Source organism: Chrysemys picta, chromosome 1 (genome assembly GCF_011386835.1).
Source record: "Chrysemys picta bellii isolate R12L10 chromosome 1, ASM1138683v2, whole genome shotgun sequence".
NCBI classification, from domain to species: Eukaryota; Metazoa; Chordata; order Testudines; family Emydidae; genus Chrysemys; species Chrysemys picta.
The window spans coordinates 7,990,917-8,009,002 of record NC_088791.1 but is presented as its reverse complement, the minus strand read 5'-3'; the positions used below and the strand labels follow the sequence as shown (position 1 = coordinate 8,009,002).

General features: G+C 46.7%; 1 protein-coding gene across 2 annotated transcripts in view; it reads left to right on the top strand.

Moving 5' to 3' along the window:
* NET1 (neuroepithelial cell transforming 1) overlaps positions 1-18,086 on the top strand; it is a 74,363-nt gene that overhangs the window by 42,788 nt on the left and 13,489 nt on the right. Inside the window, exon 3 of one of the 2 annotated variants that reach the window (XM_065552375.1) lies at positions 1,309-1,368. In XM_065552375.1, coding sequence (XP_065408447.1) covers positions 1,309-1,368 — 60 coding nt within the window. Of the gene's footprint in view, positions 1-1,308; positions 1,369-17,744; positions 18,008-18,086 lie in introns of those variants that run through there. The other variant, XM_005311842.5, reaches the window with a different exon arrangement.

The window sequence follows — 18,086 nt, the reverse complement described above, 5'->3', positions numbered from 1 at the left end:
CTAGCCAGTTTAAAAACAAAACCTTGGCTTTGCTTCAGAGCCCGGGGTTGGGTCCAGAGCAGTGTATTGAAGACATTAATATACTTGACTTGCATAAAGGGAGGGGGGAATCTTGAAACCAAAAAGATGTGGTGTCTTAAAGTCTTGTATTGTTGCAAGTTCTAGTCAAAAATCTATTTTGAACTTTTTATTGAACTTAACCTAAAAAACAAATACGTACCTGCACACATTATCAAGCCAGCCAAAAATCTCTTCTGAAATAATGACATTGAGTTCCATATAAGCCTCACAAATGAAATGCTATACATAAATATTTTATAAGAAGCTTTTCCTCAATCAGCAAGTGGACCTCAGTCACCCTACTGGAGAGTTTGTGTATTGTCTTTTAGGACTAAAATATTCAGACAGAATATAATGACTGAAATCCTTGGAAACTCTAACTTCTGCTTGGTACTCTGGTTAGATTAAACTGCTGAGGAAGGTAAATACTAATGAGAGCTAATGGATTTCTGTACTTTTGTAATTAATATTTAAACATAAATTTGTCTAATATGTACTGATAAGACTTATCGGGGTGGGAAAGAGTTGCCCAGTGGTATAAATGAAAACACTGTAAAATAAAGCGTGGGGTTCTTGGAACTAGAAGATATCCTTATACCCAAGTTTTACTCTCACCAACATTGCTGGGATTTTCAGGGCCTCTTTAGGCTCCTCTGAGGAGCCCATCCATGCAGGTGGGGGTACGTCTTGGGGAATAATGGTATCATCTAAGTCCCCTTCAGGGTTCTAAAACCCCAACTCCCATTGACTTTCAGTGGGAGCTGGCACCAGCTGTAGCCCACGAAAGCTTATGCTCTAATAAATTTGTTAGTCTCTAAGGTGCCACAAGTACTCCTGTTCTTTTTGCTAACTCCCTTAGACTCCTTGCAAAATCCCAGCTATGTTATTAACTGCTGAGCTTGGAAACCATAAAAAGTATCTCATTTCATTAAGTAAATACCTGAATCCATTCAAAGTGCTAACTGCCACATGAATGCACTTCAGTCTCCATTGCTTTAGTTTTTCCTTGTTGTCTTTTGGTTCTTTCTTCACACTCCTAATTATGGAGAGCATAAAGGAACAAGTAAACTTATAAGTGTATGATTTGTGGATGCCATTGCAAAATTACTCGTGCAATTATTTTTACCCACAGTTCTGCAGGTGCAGTAAGGAGGGCATCTTTAGGTTGGTTGCAAAATCAGGCCTTGTGTATTAGCATATATATAGTATAATCAAATGGTTAGATATGACTGGTTTCTTTTATTACAGAAAAGGAAGCGGCGAGAGAAAGATGATGATGTTGTCAGTCTCTGCAGCCTTGATTTTAAGGTAAGTCGAGCATTGTATTGTTCAACGTATTGTTCTATCAGGTTCAATTGTCCTGCTATTGTAGTTTAGCTAGCCCCCAGAAATTCCCCAATGTTTAATGTCTTGTGAAAGAAACCCAAGGAAGCGTATGAACACGTTCAAGTGATGGGCACTCGAGATGTAAAATAACAGTGGTAAAAATGACCCTTCAAATTCTGCTTTAATTCATATTTCACTTAGGCACACACTATTGCACTTCAAGCAAACTGGACTTTATGATGTGTGTAACTCTTTCATATAGAAAACTTAATCTTTTATAACAGTGTGTTTAAGGTTAAAATGTGACTCAAGTAAATGTTCTGGGTGTTTAGAGTCAGAAATCTGCTTCCAGGCAAACAATCCAAGCCAATTCTTTGGAAAGGGAAGATTGCTTGTTGTAGTTTAGCTGTTCTGACTATTTGACTGTAAGCGAATTCTCAGAGTAGGGGGGAAAAGAGGGATGAAATATTCCTTCTGGGAAGTAGTAATTTTTGAGTTCATAGCTAATTAGTCTATATGGCTTTTTAATCTTGGTTTCTAGTTTTTTGGTGGGGGGTTGTTTGTCTGACCGACACTCACCTCTCTACATCCTTTGTTGCCATGATTATTTTTGTGATTGTGCACTATTTTATTAACTTCCCTATGCTGTGGTTGCGTGTCAGTCACAGCTTGCTGCTTTCCAGGAATGATCACTTCTATGCAGAAAAAGGCCTCTTCTACAGTGGAGTCACTGCTCTGGACAAGTCTCTCTCCCTATATTTTTCTGGTATTTCAGTACATGTTCCTTCAAGTCAGGGCAAGAAAGAATATCAGATAGGGCTGCTGTGTCACAATGATAGCTACACATTGGTTGAGTTTGGGGTGGGGGGGGATTCGGTACCAAATTGATGTCATTTTCTGGGCTTGTCTATGCTATGGGGACTACAGCGACATAGCTATTCTGCACCAACCCCATAGGGTAGATGAAAGATACAGCAATGATCTGTCACTATAGGTAATCCACCTCTCCAAGCATTGGTAGCTAGGTCAAAAGGAGCATTCTTCCATCAACCTAGCTGTGTCTACACCAGGCATTAGGTCGGCATAGTTTTGTCACTCAGGAGTGTGACAAACACTGTGACTCCTCAGATTTTTTAGGAGTGGTATGTTCAGTAAACGTACCAGCAGAAGGAACTTAAAAAAAAAAAAAAAAAAAAGCCTCCATTCTGCTGGATTGGATAGAAATACTCACGAATTATGAATCACATCCACAGCGGTGGATCACTGGGGAGGTGAGGGGGGAAATTGAAAATTATAGGTAATTTATTTGCCTTATAATAGTTTTAATAGAGACTTCTGCAGGAAGGGAAAAGTTCCAGAGCACAAAGAGTTAAAAGCTCATACTGTGTCTTTTGTTTAACTTGACCTTTTACCTTGTTATTTTTAAATGGTTAGGCTATCCGTGACACTCTTACTTGATAGTTCTGGAGTCGCACCTACAAAATACACTGAGGCACCTTTTTAAAACTTTATTTATAGCTCTGATACTAGTTACCGTACAGCCTGTCCATAAGTTGTGTGTATTTAATGTATGTACGTGCCTTTTAACACAATTGGCAAGGTTTAGAAAATCCTTAAAGCCATCAGAGTCAAAGCTTTAGGGCAGTGGTTCCCAATCTAGGGACGCCGCTTGTTCAGGGAAAGCTCCTGGCGGGCCAGGCCAGTTTGTTTACCTGCCGTGTCCGCAGGTTCGGCCGATTGCAGCTCCCAGTGGCCGTGGTTCGCCGTTCTCGGCCAATGGGAACTGCAGGAAGCGGCGGCCAGCACGTCCCTTGGCCCGCGCCACTTCCTGCAGCTCCCATTGGCCAAGAACGTCGAACCACAGCCACTGGGAGCTGTGATCAGCCGAATCTGCGGACGTGGCAGGTAAATAAACTGGCCTGGCCCACCAGGGGGCTTTCCCTGAACAAGCGGCGCCACTAGTTTGGGAACCACTGCTTTAGGGTAAAATTTCCAGCAGCACTTAAGCAACTTAGGTTCCTAAGTGCCTAAGCAATTTTTGAAAATGGAACTTAGGGTTTGTCTACATGTCCTGCAGTTCGGCGTAGGGGCGTGTGAATGGCAGTGCGTACCAAAGTGCTGCACTATAACTCCCCTGTGTGGATACTGTGGGAGCAAACTAAAAGGCACATAGTTCGCATTAGCATAGTCCTGTTTGAAGAGGATTCCATTAATGCGAGCTAGGAACCTTCTAGTTTGCTCCCACAGCATCCACATGGAGGAGTTATAGTGCAGCATTTTGGTGCACATTGCTATTTGCACCCCCATAAACAAAACTGAACCACAACAGCCAGTTTAGACATAGCCTGAGCCTCCTAAGTGATTCTGTAGGGTTACCATACGTCCGGATTTTCCCGGACATGTCCAGCTTTTTGGGCCTCAAATCCCAGTCCGGGAGGAAATCCCAAAAAGCCGAATATGTCCGGGAAAATAGGGAGGGGTGGGGCTTGGGCCGGCGGTGCTCGGCCAGGGGCCACCGGCCTTGGCCGGGGCCGCTTGGCCAGAACCGGGGCCTGAGCCGAGCTGGGCCAGAGCTGCCGGGGCCAGGACGGGCCGGAACCAGGGTTGGCGCCCCAGGGCCCGAGCCGAGCCGGGCGGGAGACGCCGGGGCCAGAGCCTCTTGGCCTGGGCTGACCAGCCGCCAGAGGGAGCTGCTCGGCCGGGGGGGCCGGACTGGGCCGCGTCGTGCCCCACCCCAGCTTACCTGCTGTCTCCATGTTTCAGGCTTCCCGCAAACATTTGATTCACAGGAAGCAGGGGGAGGGGGAGGAGCAGGGGGACGGAGTGTTCAGGGGAGGGGGCAGAGTTGGGACGGGGAAGGGGCGGAGTTGGGGTGGGACCGGGGCCCCGTGGAGTGTCCTCCTTTTTTTAAATTCAAATATGGTAACCCTAGCTTCTGAAAATTTTGTCTTTAGTCTCACCAAATTCATGAGCTGTTTTATCTAGATTTTGTAGCTATTACAGTGAGTAGGTAAAAATAAAAACAAACACACACACACACACACACACACAAAAACTGGCCCCATAAAACCTAGCTATGTCTGTATCATGTGAATAAATTGTAAGGCCAGATGGGACTATTAGGATCATTTAGTCTTACCTTCTGCATAACACAAGCAGTGTACTCCTATCCCCATTTTACAGAGGGGATCTGAGGCACAGAGAGACTTGCCCAAAGTCACACAGGAAGTCTGTAGTGGAGCAGAGAATTGAATCCAGGTCTCCCAAGTCCCAGGCTAGCACCCTAACCACCGGAGCGTCCTCCCTTAAATTAAGTATATATAACTTTTAATGTGGAGGAGTAATGACCATATCTTGTACAGGCAGATAATATTTAACCTGAATTTAAGGATTTAGGTGTGTCCCTTAATGTTGTTAAAAACTAAAATGTTCTTGTTCAGTGTTCTATGTGCCAATAAATATCCAGTATTCTAGATTAAATGGAGGAGCTTTTGATTTTGTTTTTATCCCTCTCACTCCCCTGAAGTTTTCCCTCAAACTTTTAAAGATAAACTTAAAATAGGCCAAGTTTAAGCTGTTCACGAATGTTATACTTCTCCCACTTTTGAGGCACACAAGAAACCCTTTGGTGACCTCAACCCTTCCCTAGCCTCTTTAGTGGGCGTAGCAACCATAGACACTGTGTTTTGTCATGCATTTTAACTGTTCCCATTACTTTTTCTGAAGTAAATCCTCTGCTTGTACAGCACGCTGCATTGTCTCTGTACTGTTCTGTAAAGGGTGGAACGATTCATTTAGAGAGCACCTAGGCTGTGGGTTCTGAAAGCATGTATTCCGATGTTTATTAGCAACCAGATTATGACCTTTCTGTATCTGATAGGGAGTAGACCAAGATTGACGGTATATCTTGCCAGAAGCAAGATGAAGCCATGCTGAGTAACATTCATGAATCAAGTCTTGCCGGGCCTACAGTTCTTTAGTGAACATGGGTTGCTAATGTTTGGGAAAATAGAGTTCTCCTTAGGTGCTTGGGTATGTGAAGGTACAGCTTTGGAAAAGGGAATTGTGCAAAGGAGATACAAATGAGCCTTATATTCCTCTCCAACCCTTACTTTTATGGGACCATCTCATGTGAGTAAATGTTACTCAATATGAGGAAGGGCAGAGCTTGTCCACACGCGCTCTAGAGCTACATCAGTATCGTCAACAGAGGGAAATTATTGCCAAGAAACTCTAGTGTAGACAGTCACGGTCTTTGAAGAAAACAGGATGGACAAGACCTGAATTTCTAATGTAGAAAACAAGCTGAAAAACAAAATCCCTTCTCAGGCCACATTCTTCTTATTCTCCAGCACTTGGAAGCTTTAAGTCATTACTGGATGTTTTTGTAAACAATATGCTGTAGTTCAACCATAAATTAATTACTGGGTTTAATGCAGGAATTACTGGGTGAAATTCTATGGCCTATATTATGTAGCCGATCAGACTAAACGATCACAGTGGTCCCTTCTGGCCTTAAAATGTATAAATCCATGTGTCATAATGATGTACAAAAGGAGCATAAATCTGATTCTTCCCCCCTCTCTCTCGCTCTCCACCCCCGCCAACTGCAGATGCGTTTTAAAAGAGAACCATATCAACTTTTGTCAGGTGTCGTAATGTAAATTCATGCAACAACTTGCCCATTCATGAGTTGAAAAAATGTGTTTGGAAATAAACGTTAAAACTAGCATTTCTGAGATTGGCTGCTAGTCAGTACCACACCTCCCTATAACATTTGAGACATGAGCAGTACAGGAGCTTATAGCAATTGTGTAAACCAATTTCTCACTTGTGGTAATACTTTGCTGTTGAGACAAATTTTATATTTCATAAATGTTACAGGCTTCTACAGTAAAGTTCTTCTAACGTTGCATCCATATTAGCGGGATGGAAACTGATTTATGATTTCATATCCTAGGATCACATACATCTAGAGTCACAAATATAAATATTGCGGTAACTGTCTGCCAACAGAGGTCTCAAATGCTAATTTTAATTAAAAATTGAAGGACAGGAAAAAAAACATCTGGTCTAGTTCACTTCTGTTGTGTGGAATATTTGTAATTGTTTATTTTTATTCAATTCCATTATAATTATAGAGCCTTCTCATCATACCAATAAAATTCAGTATTTCAGACTGCGTGTAAACACTTCATGTGACCCAGTAATCTACTGATGTGTCATGTACTACTTTTGTCTGTTTTCAAGTATACTGCTCCGAATTTTTGACATAGAATATAAATATCTGCAATGGAATGTTAAACACAGATCATGGCCAGTAAACAATTCGACTATACAGATGATGGTGGCTGACTTTGTTCAAGTTACAAAAATACAAAGAAGCATGAGATTGCTTGAATGTTAACATGAGTTTGTATTTATTCAAGTACTTGCGTGTTACGCGTGACAGTATATATGAGATGTTAAAAATAGCTAATTAAAACCAGTATTTCTTCTTCGAGATGTGTTGTTCTTGTCCATTCAACTTAGGTGTGTGTGTTCGCCACAGGCACCAGTGCTGAAAGTTTTTCCCTCAGCAGTATCCGTTTGGGAGCGGCTCTGGCGCCCCCTGGAATGGCGCGCACATGCCGCAGTATATATGGTGCTGCCGGTTCCCCTCACCCTCGGTTCCTTCTTGCCGCCAGTGATGGAGCTGGAACTGTGGCTGCTTCAGCTAGTGCTGTTGCTGCTTGTTCGTACAAACGAATTATCTCTTGTATTATAGTGTATATAGTTTTAGTGTTAGAGACTTTGTAGGTCCCAAACGGGACTTTGCCTCAAGATGGGGCATGCTCCAGTCCCCAGGTTTTAAGCCCTATGATCGCTGCAAGAGGCCCATACCCATTAGTGATCGACACAGCAGTTGTCTGCTTTGCTTGGGCGAAGGACACATTAATGAGAAGTGCAAAATGTGCAAGTCCTTCAAGCCAAGGACTAAGGAGGAGCGCGGTATTCGTTTAAGAACGCTCCTTATGGAGTCGGCCCTCACCCCAGCACCGGAGCACGCTCCGACTCGGCACCGAGTACCATGATCTACCAAGTACCATGACCTACCGGGACCCGCAGCGCCCCACCGGGACCATCCACTGGCCAGCACCGGTCCCCGTCCATGGCTCCGACCAAGAAGGTGGGGCGAGGCCGGGCTCCAACCTCCCGCAAAGGAAAGGATAAGACTGGGTGTGAGCAAGGTCCCATGCCTGGCAATTCTTCACCCACGTCAGGATCTCAAGCCCAAGCTCTGGTGGAGCAGTGTAGTCCAGCCTGCTCTCTGCCGGCCACCTCGGATAGCGACAGAGGCCTCGGTCAGCTCCGGGTACCCTCTATCCCACAGATCCTTCAGGCAGTGCAGGAGATCATGTCCCTCCTGGTCCCATCCACACAGGCTCCTGTGGTTCCCCAGTCACACTTTGGTCACCACTTCAACAGCACCATTCCCCGTCGCGGGGAACATCCCACCAGCGCTCGCCCTCCCATAGCCGCCACACATCTGACCGTGAAAGGCAGACACAGCACACCCCCATTCTGTCCCTGAACCTTGGGCACAGGCAGAGAGGCTCGAGGTGCAGCTCACCGGCCACTGGGCACAGATCTTTGGAGGCATGCGCCTCCCCTTCCTCCCCAGCAGGAGTACTGGTCCCAGCACCCAGTATCTCCGAAACCACGATACTGGTCCAGGGACCCGTCACAGGATCTATGTTACCATTCCTTGTACCGTCACCGATCCCCGAGGAAGGCATCACCGCATGCGAGTGCTTCTGGCACTGGGCCCATTCTGACTCCCATTCCCGTTTCTCATCCCAGTACCGCTTGTCAACTGTGAGATGTAGATAGCCAGCTCCAAGCCGTCATGGATCTGTCGAGCGCTACCGGTCCCTAAGACCTCACTTCAGATTGGACTCCGGGTGGAGTGACTGGCACCGGTCAGGTCAGAGCCACTGATCCGCTCTGTCCTGGTCTCCTCGGAGCGACCGCTCAGGATCCAGCCCTGGTTCAGAGTGAGGTTCCCTGACGGCGGGACAAGCTCCGGTACTGGTGATACCGGCTACATTGTCGGCACCAAAACCAGCACAGTGGCCTCGAGCACAGTGGCCGGCGCCGTGGTACCATGGAACCCGTGGGGGTTCACCCAGCCCTCCCGGGCCGCCCGCTCGGTGTTCGGAGCCTCGGAGAGACCAGCTGCCTCTCTCTCCTGCCCTCCTCCTTAAAGCCTTGGGTGTGAGGACCCCACAAGTTCAAGAGGGAGCAGGGGAACAAGCCACTGGGCCACCAGTGGTTGTGCAGAACCCTACGGCACCAACATCATCTTCGTCATTGCCAGACAAGGCTATAATGGGGCCCCCTTCCCCCGGTTCCTCCAGATGATGCTAAAGCGCACGAGGAACTACTGAAGAGGGTCTCTGCCAACCTAGGTCTTCAGGTGAAGGAGCTAGAATAGCCTTCAGACTCTCTGCAATATCCTCTGCTCCACAGCATTGGCCAGGGTGGCTCTGTCCCTTCATGATGGGGTCTCTAAGATCACTAACGCCCTGTGGCAAATTTCCTCCTCTCTGCCACCTATCTCCAAGAGGGCTGAGCGCAAGTACTTTGTGCCATCCAAAGGCCACGAGTACCTGTACACCTACCCTGCTCCCAACTCCCTAGTGATAGAAGTGGTTTAACCACAGGGAGCGACAAGGTCAACCCAGGGCTACAGCTAAGAACAAAGACTCCAAGAGACTAGACTTGTTTGGGTGTATGGTTTATTCGTCCTCCAGTCTCCAGTTGAGGGTGGCCAACCATCAAGCCCTCCTGGGACACTGATTTTAACATGTGGCAAGCCATGGCCAAGTTCAAGGGCTCTCTTCCTGAGGCTTCTAGGAAACAGTTCTGGCTATTATAGAGGAGGGCACGACTGCGGCCAGGGCGACGCTTCAAGCGGCATCGGATGCAGTGGACACTGCTGCCAGAACCATGGCCTTGGCTGTCACCATGCGCCGGGTATCCTGGCTGCTCCTCTCTGGCTCGTCCACGGAGGCTCAGCAGTCGATGTAAGACCTCCCCTTCGATGGGCAAGCCCTGTCTGTGGAATAGATGGACAATAAGCTCCATGGCCTAAAGGACTCCCGCACGACCCTTAAAATGCTGGGCCTGTATCTTCCCGGCCCTGCCTGCAAGCGATTTAAACCACAGTAGCCTCAGGGCCGGGGATCCACCCTCGCCAGCAACCTTCCCATAAGAAATCCAGAGGCTACAAGAGGTGTCCCAGCCAACAGCCTTCGCAGGCCTCTGTCGAGCTCAACCCGCAATAAGCAGGCAGGCAAGCGCTCGTTTTGAGGGTATGCCCGAGGGCGACCTACCAGACTGTTCCCAGGATCCTCCCTCCCCCATTTTTGCCAACCACCTTTCTCCTTTCCTCCCTGCGTGGGCATCTATAACATCGGACCGATGGGTCCTCAGTACGGTGGCATGGGGTTACACCCTTTAGTTACTTTCTACCCCTCCTTCCTACCCCCCCATCCCTCTTCAGGGACCCTTCTCACGAGAGTCTCCTCGCGCAGGAGGTAGAGGGGTTACTGCAGCTAGATGTGGTGGAGGTCATTTCTCCAGAGTACAGGAACAAGGGGTTCTATTCTTGCTACTTTTTAATTCCAAAGGCCAAGGGCAGTCTGCAACCTATCCTGGACTTGTGAGACTTGAACCACTTCCTAGCAAAGCTGAAGTTCCGCATGGCCTCCATCATCCCCTCCCTGGATCCAGGAGACTGGTACACCGTCCTCAATCTGAAAGATGCGTACTTTCACATCTCCATCTTCAAGGGACATAGACACTTCCTCTGGTTTATGGTAGGTCCCAACCATTATCAGTTTGCGGTCCTCCCGTTTGGCCTAGCGACAGCACTGTGGGTATTTACCAAGTGCATGTCGGTGGTGGCTGCTTACCTCAGATGTTGGGGTATCCAGATCTACCCGTACCTCAAAGACCGGCTAGTCCAGGGCAGCTCCAGGTCCGAGGTCCAAAGGCATGTCGCAATGCTGTTAGCCACCTGCCATCGCCTTGTCCTGTTGGTAAACAACAACAAAACCACATTGGTTCCAGTACAGAGGATAGAGTTCATCGGAGCAGTGCTTGACTCAACTTGCGCCAGGATGTTCCTGCTGCTGGAGAGATTCGGGGCACTGACGGACCTCATCACAGAAGTCTCCGCATTTCCCCTGACCACGGCCAGGGTTTGCCTGTGCCTACTAGGTCATATGGCAGCGTGTACATATGTGCTGCGCCACGCCAGGCTCTGGATGCAACCCCTGCAGCAATGGCTGGCAACGGTCTATTCCCAGTCTACGGACCACCTGGAAAAGGTCGTTACCATCCCCGCAACGATACTTACCTTGCTGCGATGGTGGACCGACCCCAAGAATGTCCTGGAAGGAGTTCCCTTTGTCAGCACTTCTAACTCAGTCAAGTTGGTTTTGGATGCCTTGGACCTCGGCTGGGGGGGCGGGGGTGCACCTCAGCACCCTCCAGTCCCAAGGTATGTGGTCCCCAGAGGAAACGACGCTACACATAAACATCAAAGAGGTCGGGGCGGTCCTCAGGGCATGCGCGGTCTTCCTACCTCACCTGTTGGGCAAAGTGTTCGGAGTCCTGACAGACAACACACCCTCGATGTTCTACATCAACAGACAAGGGGGGAGCGCAATCCTCGGCCCTCTGCCAAGAGGCACTCCGTCTTTGGGACTTCTGCATCGACCATGGAATCCACCTAGAAGCGTGTCACCTTCCGGGTGCCAAGAACACACTAGCAGATCACCTAAGCAGGGACTTCTCCTCTCACCATGAGTGGGTGGTCCACCCGCAGGTAACCGGCATGATCTTCCAGTGATGCAGAACTGCCCAAGTGGATTTGTTCGCCACCAGACAGAACAGGAGGTGCCACAAGTTTTGCTCAAGACGAGGTCTGGGCAAGGGCTCCCTCTCAGATGCCTTCCTCCTGACATGGGCAGGAAACCTGATGTACATGTTCCCTCCAATTCCACTCATCAGCAAAGTCCTAGCAGAAATCAAAAGAGACAAGGCTCAGGTTATCATCATCGCCCCAGCGTTGCCTCGCGAGCACTGGTTCAGGATGCTATCAAGCCTGTCAGTGATCCCTCTATGGCTCCTGCTGAACCGACCGGACCTGCTGTCACAGGATCACGGTCAACTCTTGCACCCCAACCTCGCATCCCTCCACCTTATGGCGTGGATGTTGCGTGGCTGAACCCTGAGGAACAGGCCTGTTCAGAAGGGGTCCAGAAAGCCCTTGACTAGACAGATTTACCTGGCAAAGTGGAGGAGGTTCTCCCGCTGGGCGGCTGCACGGGGCATCTCCCCTTCGCATTCTTCGGTGCAGTCGATCTTAGACTACCTGCTTCATTTGAGGAATCGGGGCCTGGCACACTCCTCTATCACAGTGCATCTGGCAGCCATTTCCACCTTTCATCCACCCATACAGGGGCAGAGTGTTCTCCCATGACATGATGGTCAGGTTCCTCAGAGGTCTCGAGAGACTTTTTCCTCAAGTTCAATCCCCAGTCCCTCAGTGGGATCTCACCTTGGCTCTCTCCATGCTCACGGGCCCGCCCTTTGAGCCTTTGGCCTCGTGCTCCCCGTCTCACCTATTATGGAAGGTAGATTTCCTGGTAGCGGTGATGTTGGCGAGGCGAGTCTCCGAGCTGCGAGCTCTGACTTCAGGACCGCCGTACACAGTCTTCTATAAGGACACAGTCCAGCTCTGGCCCCACCCAGCCTTCCTTCCCAAGGTGGTGTCTACTTTCCACGTAAGCCAGGACATCTTCCTTCCAGTCTTCTGCCCTAAGCCCCATGAGACTAGTGAAGAGAGACGCCTTCGTAAGAAGGGCCTTGGCTTTCTACCTAGATCAGACAAAGCCTTTCCGTAAATCGACTCAGCTTTTCATCTCTACAGCTGATAGGATGAAGGGCCTCCCAGTGTGCACGGGGAGGATTTTTAACTGGATCACCTCTTGCATTCGGACCTGCTACGAGTTGGTGGGAGTCCCTCCACCGCCGATCATCAGAGCCCATTCGACCAGAGTGCAGGCATCTTCACAGGCCTTCCTGGTACACTTCCCAATCCAGGACATCTGTCGAGTCGTGACGTGGTCCTTGATGCACACATTCATGGCCCACTATGCCAGCACTCAGCAGGCCAGGGACGACACTGGGTTCGGCAGAGCGGTGTTGCAGTCTACACGTCCATGAACGCCTACCCACCTCCGAGGGGTATTGCTTTGGGAGTCACCTAAATTGAATGGACATGAGCATGCACTCAAAGAAGAAAAGACAGTTACCTTTTCTGTAACTGGTGTTCTTTTAGATGTGTTGCTCATGTCCATTCCACAACCTGCCCTCCTTCCCTACTGTCAGAGTTTCTGGCAAGAAGAAACCGAGGGGGGGGGAGGGGAGGACCGGTGGCGTCCTACATAGAGTGGCATGTGTGCGCCACTCCAGAGCGGGATACTGCTGAGGGAAAAACTTAAGGCACCAGTGCATGTGGCGAGCACATACACCTAAGTTGAATGGACATGAGCAACACATCTCAAAGAACACCAGTTACGGAAAAGGTAACTGTCAATTTAGTTAGGTTTCAGCATCTAAGAATCTGAAATTAAGCTGAAAGTTATTTTTGTCGTACTTTACATTTTGAAAATGAATAAAATGTTTATTCTGCAAAAGGTTATGCATACTTCAGTGTTCCAGGAGACTTTTAAGCCAAACATGATGAAATGCCACAGGTTCTTTCTTTGAAGAAATTGGATCCAGTTGTCAATTAACAGACCGATTCACTGCTCCAACAGCATAAAGGGACCTATAAAAGCTGAAAAATCTGGCCAATGAACCCCCAGTCTTAGGGGACCCCTTTATTGCACCAGCTCCACCCACCTCCTCACAGCCACTGGTGTAATAGGTGGAACTGAGACTTATGCTCTTTGATTCTTCTCAACTGCTAGAAAGGCCTTTTGGGGTTGCTGAATGTAAGTTAAAACAGCCCTGATTTATGCTACACAGTCCTCTGACCAGACCCAGAATGTAGGGATGTCTAAAGGTGGCATTGATGATAATAATGCCTAGCTTTTAATCTGTAGCTCTCAAAGCACTTACAGTCATTTTAAGGCATTTAGCCTCAGAGCACCCCTATGAGGCAAGACAGTTCTGTTATCCCCCTTCTACAGCAATGCTAAGTGACTTGTCCAAGGTCACCCAGGAAATTTGTGGCAGAGTGGGGACTTGAACCCTTAGCTCTCAGGTCCTAGTCTAGTGTCTTAACAATTGGACTATCCTTCCTCCTAGTCTTACACTTAGGGTAGCTTGGCTGGAACTGATAATCAAGCCCACTAGGATTTATTTTAATCATATAAACTACTTAAAATGTTCTTTGGGGCATTTGAACACTTAAACTATATAAAAAATGAAATCAATCTATTAGTAACATAAACTGGAATACAGCATATTTTCTCTTCTCAATGGTACGTCTAGATCATTTATCAACCTTAAATGTACTTACACTAACTTGGTGAATGTTGGGTAAGAACATAGGCCCATGGTAATGCTGTTTTTGCCATGTTACTGTACGTCTCTCTGCTCTGCTCAATGATGAGTGCGTGGAGTTTGCCCAAGTGTTGCCGCTGCTGAGAAATATCGAAAGATATAGGTATATAGGAGGCATTCAAAAATCAGCCCATCCATTACAATGGCAACTGAGAGCTGCATGCGGTTTAACTTGTGGTATTAAAATATCAGCATTCCCCACAGAAGATCCTTAACAATGCATTGTTATAAATGAACCATATATGCCTAGAATGTTTCCCATTAATGTGCGTCATATAAGAAGGCAGGCAATGTGCCATGATAGATTTTTCCATATGTGTCACAGTAAGATCTTTACATTTCCGTAATGTAACTTACACATAATACATCAGCCTTGAGTTGCATCACCCCAAATCAGACCTAGACACAAGGTGTCATGTAGAAAGGCATGCAATTGAACAGGGATCTTCCTGCAGATGAGTCACATGCTTCAGTAAGATATGGCATCAGGTCCTTTCCCTGAGAGCTCTGTAATAAGAAATTATATTTAGCACTTGAATAACAATTATGCAATACTTTCTAAAGTGCTTTCAAGATGCAGGACATTGTGTTCTAAGCTGCTAATTAATAATTAAATACCAGTGCTCATGTGTGAGATTCCACATGCTTCCTCTTGTATGACTGTCCATATCAGAACCTTTCCTTTGTTAACTCTGTGCAGTTCTTAAACATTTAAATCAATAAACGGTAGCTTCCAGCGGGGAGAAGCTACCATTGGAATTCCACAGGAAGTGGTATCAGGACCAATAGTGTTCAATGTCCCTCACCTCCAATTCCTGACTATATTTAATCATTAAAACTTTCTGGCTACACAAAAACTACTTGGATAAGGGAGAAATTGGGGATTCTGAGACGCTTCGAAAGAGCTAATCAAACTGGATAACTGAACAAAGATGTCCGCTTGCTGCCCAGCAGCACGCTTCATTGGCAGTTTGGTTTTATAACAATGGCAAACAAAGTACGTATCTGAATGCACTAAATGGAAATAAACTACTGAAAAGGGACATTCCCATATAAAAGACTTAGATTGCATCTGGGATTGTAAAGTCCTCTAGATCCACCAGACCTACTCATCTTGGTCCCTGCTGGCTTTAGAATCTGTAATCTCTGACTCTTTAGTGAGCACAAGAATCCTTCAGTGAAGAATAGCATCTGTTCTGCTCCTGCATAAAAATGAAGCAGAGTGAAATAGGCAAGGACCTTCTGTTGAGGGGAGGAGATCTCTGTAGGGGAGTATCAAAGCGAGAGTGATGGAGGGAGTAGAACATGGAAGGGGTTTGGCCTACTGGTTGTGCTTCTAAGTTAGGAACCACGGTTGAAGCATTGCTTCCTAGGCCAGTAGGGGCTGGCAGAAAGCTCTACCATATAGCAACCACCATCTAATCTGACTGAAAAATCAGAATGATAATGGCCAGGTTTGTGCTGGAAAGGTTTGCTGGTATAGCTAATGCTGGCAAACCCTCCTAATGTAGATGCAGGATATACTGGCAAATGGGTGATTTTGCTGGTATAATTTATACCATTTCTCCAAGTGAAATAAGCTGTACTGGCAAAAAGGCATTCTTCTGTTGGTATAACACACTAGGGCTGTCACCAGTACAGAAATGTTGCCAAAAATCACCCCTAACTAACATTACTATACCAGCAAAAGCTTCTAGTGTAGACGTGGCCTAAGACGGTGGGGAACAGTTCAAGGTGACTTCAAAGTGGAGAAAAAAAGCACTTTCTTTGCTTCCTTTTGTTCTGACCTTTTAAAGTTTTTTTCCCCCCTACTTTAGAAATATCAAATCTTCCCTGTTCTCATTTGACACTTGCCTTGGAGTAGCCAAGTGAACTGGGAGCTTTCCAAGTAGTATGAAATTTTTCAGTGTTCCTCTTCCAACTGATAGGCAGGTTGGTTCAATAGCTGTTATGAGAAAGCAAATGGAAAACAGAAGTTTTTAACAGTCATAATAAAAATCCCTGCTCTCAATTGCTCAGGTTTCACTTCCTTCTGTATTGTCAGAATCCAAGTGGTTCTCCAGTTGTCCATAGAATCTGCTGTGAAAATCAGTATCAGATATGCATTTTTTAACTATTTTTGTAAAAAAATAAAAAAGGCGGGGGAGTGGGGGAGGGCAGGCTATGAAGGCAGAAAAAAAGGCCGGGGTTGAAGGGGGAAAAAAAAAAATCTTTCCAGCATTTTGTATAAACATAAAAAATGCAAACCTTCTTTCATAGCTCCACAGAAACTTCCACACAGCCTGCCACAGTGGAAAGAAACCTAGTTTCTTTCAGCTGGAGAGAGAGAGATTCCTGATGTACGGGCTCAGGGTTGGAGGTGCAAGGGGGTAAATCCTGAGAGAGACCTGGACAAAAAGAAGTGGAAGGAGAGAGTGTGACAAATAATGGAGGTTTGGCAGAAGAGGAATTCACAACAATCTCTGGGGAGGGCCAGTTTGTTTTGTTGCAATCCAATTGTTAATTGGATTGGTAGTTGAAAACAGCCAGTAATAATCACCCCTAAACTTCCCCTGCTTACCCTAGCCCAGTTTTAGAGACAAGAATTCTAGTGTGGGGAGAGACAGTGACACCAGAGAGAAAAGGAAATGATTGCTTTATGTGCCCTATATTCAACTTGTGGAATTCACTGCTGCTTGACATCAGGGGGACAGTGTAAGCAGGCTTGTAAGCAAGTGATCATAAAATCATCTAGACTAGCATTTATCTTAACTGGCACAGCTGCAATGTTAGATGGGTGCAGTCTGTTTGCCTGTGGGGGATTCACCCCTGGCCTCTTCTCCTTTATTTAGTGCAGGGGTTGGCAAACTTTCAGAAGTGGTGTGCCGAGTCTTCATTTATTCACTCTGATTTAAGGTTTCACATGCCAGTCATACATTTTAACATTTTGAGAAGGTCTCTTTCTATAAGTCTATAACATAGAACTAAACTATTGTTGTATGTAAAGTAAATAAGGTTTTTAAAATGTTTAAGAAGCTTCATTTAAAATTAAATTAAAATGCGGAGCCCCCGGACCGGTGGCCAGGACCCGGAAGTGTGAGTGCCACTGAAAATCAGCTCGCGTGCCGCCTTTGGCACGCGTGCCATAGGTTGCCTACCCCTGATTTAGTGCAAGAATATTTAGCTCTGTTGGAAGGCTTTTCTAATACCTGCTAACATTTAAATAGGGCCACACCTTTCAACTCCGTTGAAATGCATTGGATTAGGACTCGGGGCTTTTTGGGTGGAAGGGACAAAGTAGCATGCAGAGTCCCTCCAAATGGAGGCATTTGGCATGCATCCGCTTTTATTTTAATTTTCGACTAAGCTCTGAAGTATTAGGTCCTGGCTGGTATCAGAGGCAGGATCTCAGATTAGATTGCCTTGGCATAGCAATGCCTAGCTTAATTTTAGAAAGGTATTGAAAATGCTGGTCCAACTGGCTTAGATCTCTCTTCGCTTGGATCTAGGAATTACACTATTCCAGCTGAGAATTTCTCTTAAGCAAAGCATACCTATGTAGTAAAACTTGTTACACTACTTAATGTCGGAGCGGGAAGAAACCAGCTTTTCAACTCCGTGTACAAAAAGATGTCCTCCCACAGTGTGTAAACTGAGAGGCGTAGGTGTGTCAGTAACTGTCAGTTAACGAATGATACACGACTCCATGGGAGCACGCCCATGAAACATATGTTCCTGCCCCTCCCGCTGCCTTGAGGTCTGTGGGCTTTGAACTCCCAGCTCACAAGGCAGGCAGGGCTATCACATGGAAACATGAGCGAGAGCCTCCCGAAGGTTTCTGATAGCTACGGAGAGGAGTTTAGAGTAAAGTAGCAGTGGAGGACGTGGATTAAAACTCAAGCTTCTGAAGGCAGGAGACAGCATGGTGGCTCATGATGAAGTTGGAGGTCTCCTTCCTATTAAACGGACGATTCGAGTCCTAGATGCTCAGAATCAATCTTTCAGAGAACAAGAGGTAAGTTTAAAGCTGGTACTGCTGCTTGGATACTTTTATCTTTGTGTAATTTCTGGTGAACTGGTCCAAATTCTAACCG